This window comes from Pundamilia nyererei, unplaced genomic scaffold (assembly GCF_000239375.1).
Source record: "Pundamilia nyererei isolate P.nyererei 1_Seehausen unplaced genomic scaffold, PunNye1.0 scaffold00046, whole genome shotgun sequence".
In the NCBI taxonomy this organism is placed as follows: domain Eukaryota; kingdom Metazoa; phylum Chordata; class Actinopteri; order Cichliformes; family Cichlidae; genus Pundamilia; species Pundamilia nyererei.
This window is the reverse complement of record NW_005187447.1, coordinates 3,739,293-3,740,459: the sequence shown is the minus strand read 5'-3', so window position 1 is coordinate 3,740,459 and position 1,167 is coordinate 3,739,293. Positions and strand designations below refer to the sequence as shown.

The following is a 1,167-nucleotide window of genomic DNA, read 5'->3' as shown; positions in this document are numbered from 1 at the left end:
TCTGTCTGTCTGTCCGTCCATCAGCGCCCATCGCAGCCGGCACCGGGCCAAACTTCTCGCTGGCCGACCTCGACAGCTCCTCCTACTACAGCATGAGCCCAGGAGCCATGAGGAGACCACTGCCCAGTACCTCCTCCTCCAGGTACACACCAGCACACTCAGCACCTCCTCCTGTTGTTCATGTGACAATTTATCAGTTTTAATGACTGCAGTCAATCAATCGATTGACTAAGGTCAAAGTGTTTCTCAAAGAGGGAAACATGCGCGTCATAGAAAACTCTAAACAATGATCCAATAAGTGCTTTTGTAAAATAGAAGAAGTAGAAAACTGATTCTATAATATTTCATGGAGCACCTGTAATAAAATAAATGGGACGCAGAGTCTGTGCAGTGACTCGCAGCACCTGCGCCCTGTTTAAATAACCTTTGTTGAGCTGTCAGCGGACAGAACGGTGAGGCGTCAGTGCTGAGTGTAAGCGCCACCTAGTGGCCCGTGGACTGACCTTTCAGCGATGCTGGAGAAGTCGCTTCATCATTGGCCGATGTTCCCAAACCAGAACTCGAGATGGCTTCATTTCGTTTTTTACTTCCAAGCATTCAAATCCAGATGGTTTATGTTCCAGCCGTACAGTGCTCAGAGGACACACAAACAACAAAGAGTTGGTTGGATTTGTGAAGTGAAATGAAATGACTGCAATGGACAGATGCAAGGATGACGACGGTCACACCCTCGTGCAGTGCACTGGATGGATGCTGTATCACAGACACGATAGGACAGCTGTCAGTATTTCACTAACTCACCTGCAGGGTGTGTAGAGTGTAGAGGCTACGGCAGCTTTGGTCTGTGCATGAACACTAACTGTTTGTTCCTAATGTGGCTTAATGTATGTTAGAGCACACACACACACACACACAGCTGATTGGTTCTGATCTGACCCCCTAAAACAGCCCTTAGAACACATGTGTCAAAGTCAAGGACCGCGGGCCACATCCGGCCCGGCGTACATTTATATCTGGCCCGCGAGATCATTTTATATAGATATATTATTATTGTTATGCATGGCCTGGCGATAGGAGGTGCTAATAATATACAAACAACAGATCCCATAATGCAGCGCTGCAGCCTCCTTGCCGAACGCTAGGCTATTTGGGAACATTCCCGCGTCA

At 47.9% G+C, this 1,167-nt stretch overlaps 1 protein-coding gene across 5 annotated transcripts in view; it reads left to right on the top strand.

Annotated features, from left to right (window-relative positions):
* The window catches only part of nfia (nuclear factor I/A), a 104,779-nt gene that overhangs the window by 80,233 nt on the left and 23,379 nt on the right, over positions 1-1,167 (top strand). For all 5 annotated transcript variants that reach the window (XM_013910648.1, XM_013910647.1, XM_005732417.1 and 2 more), the window contains exon 5: positions 25-142. In XM_013910648.1, coding sequence (XP_013766102.1) covers positions 25-142 — 118 coding nt within the window. The remainder of the gene's footprint in view (positions 1-24; positions 143-1,167) is intronic.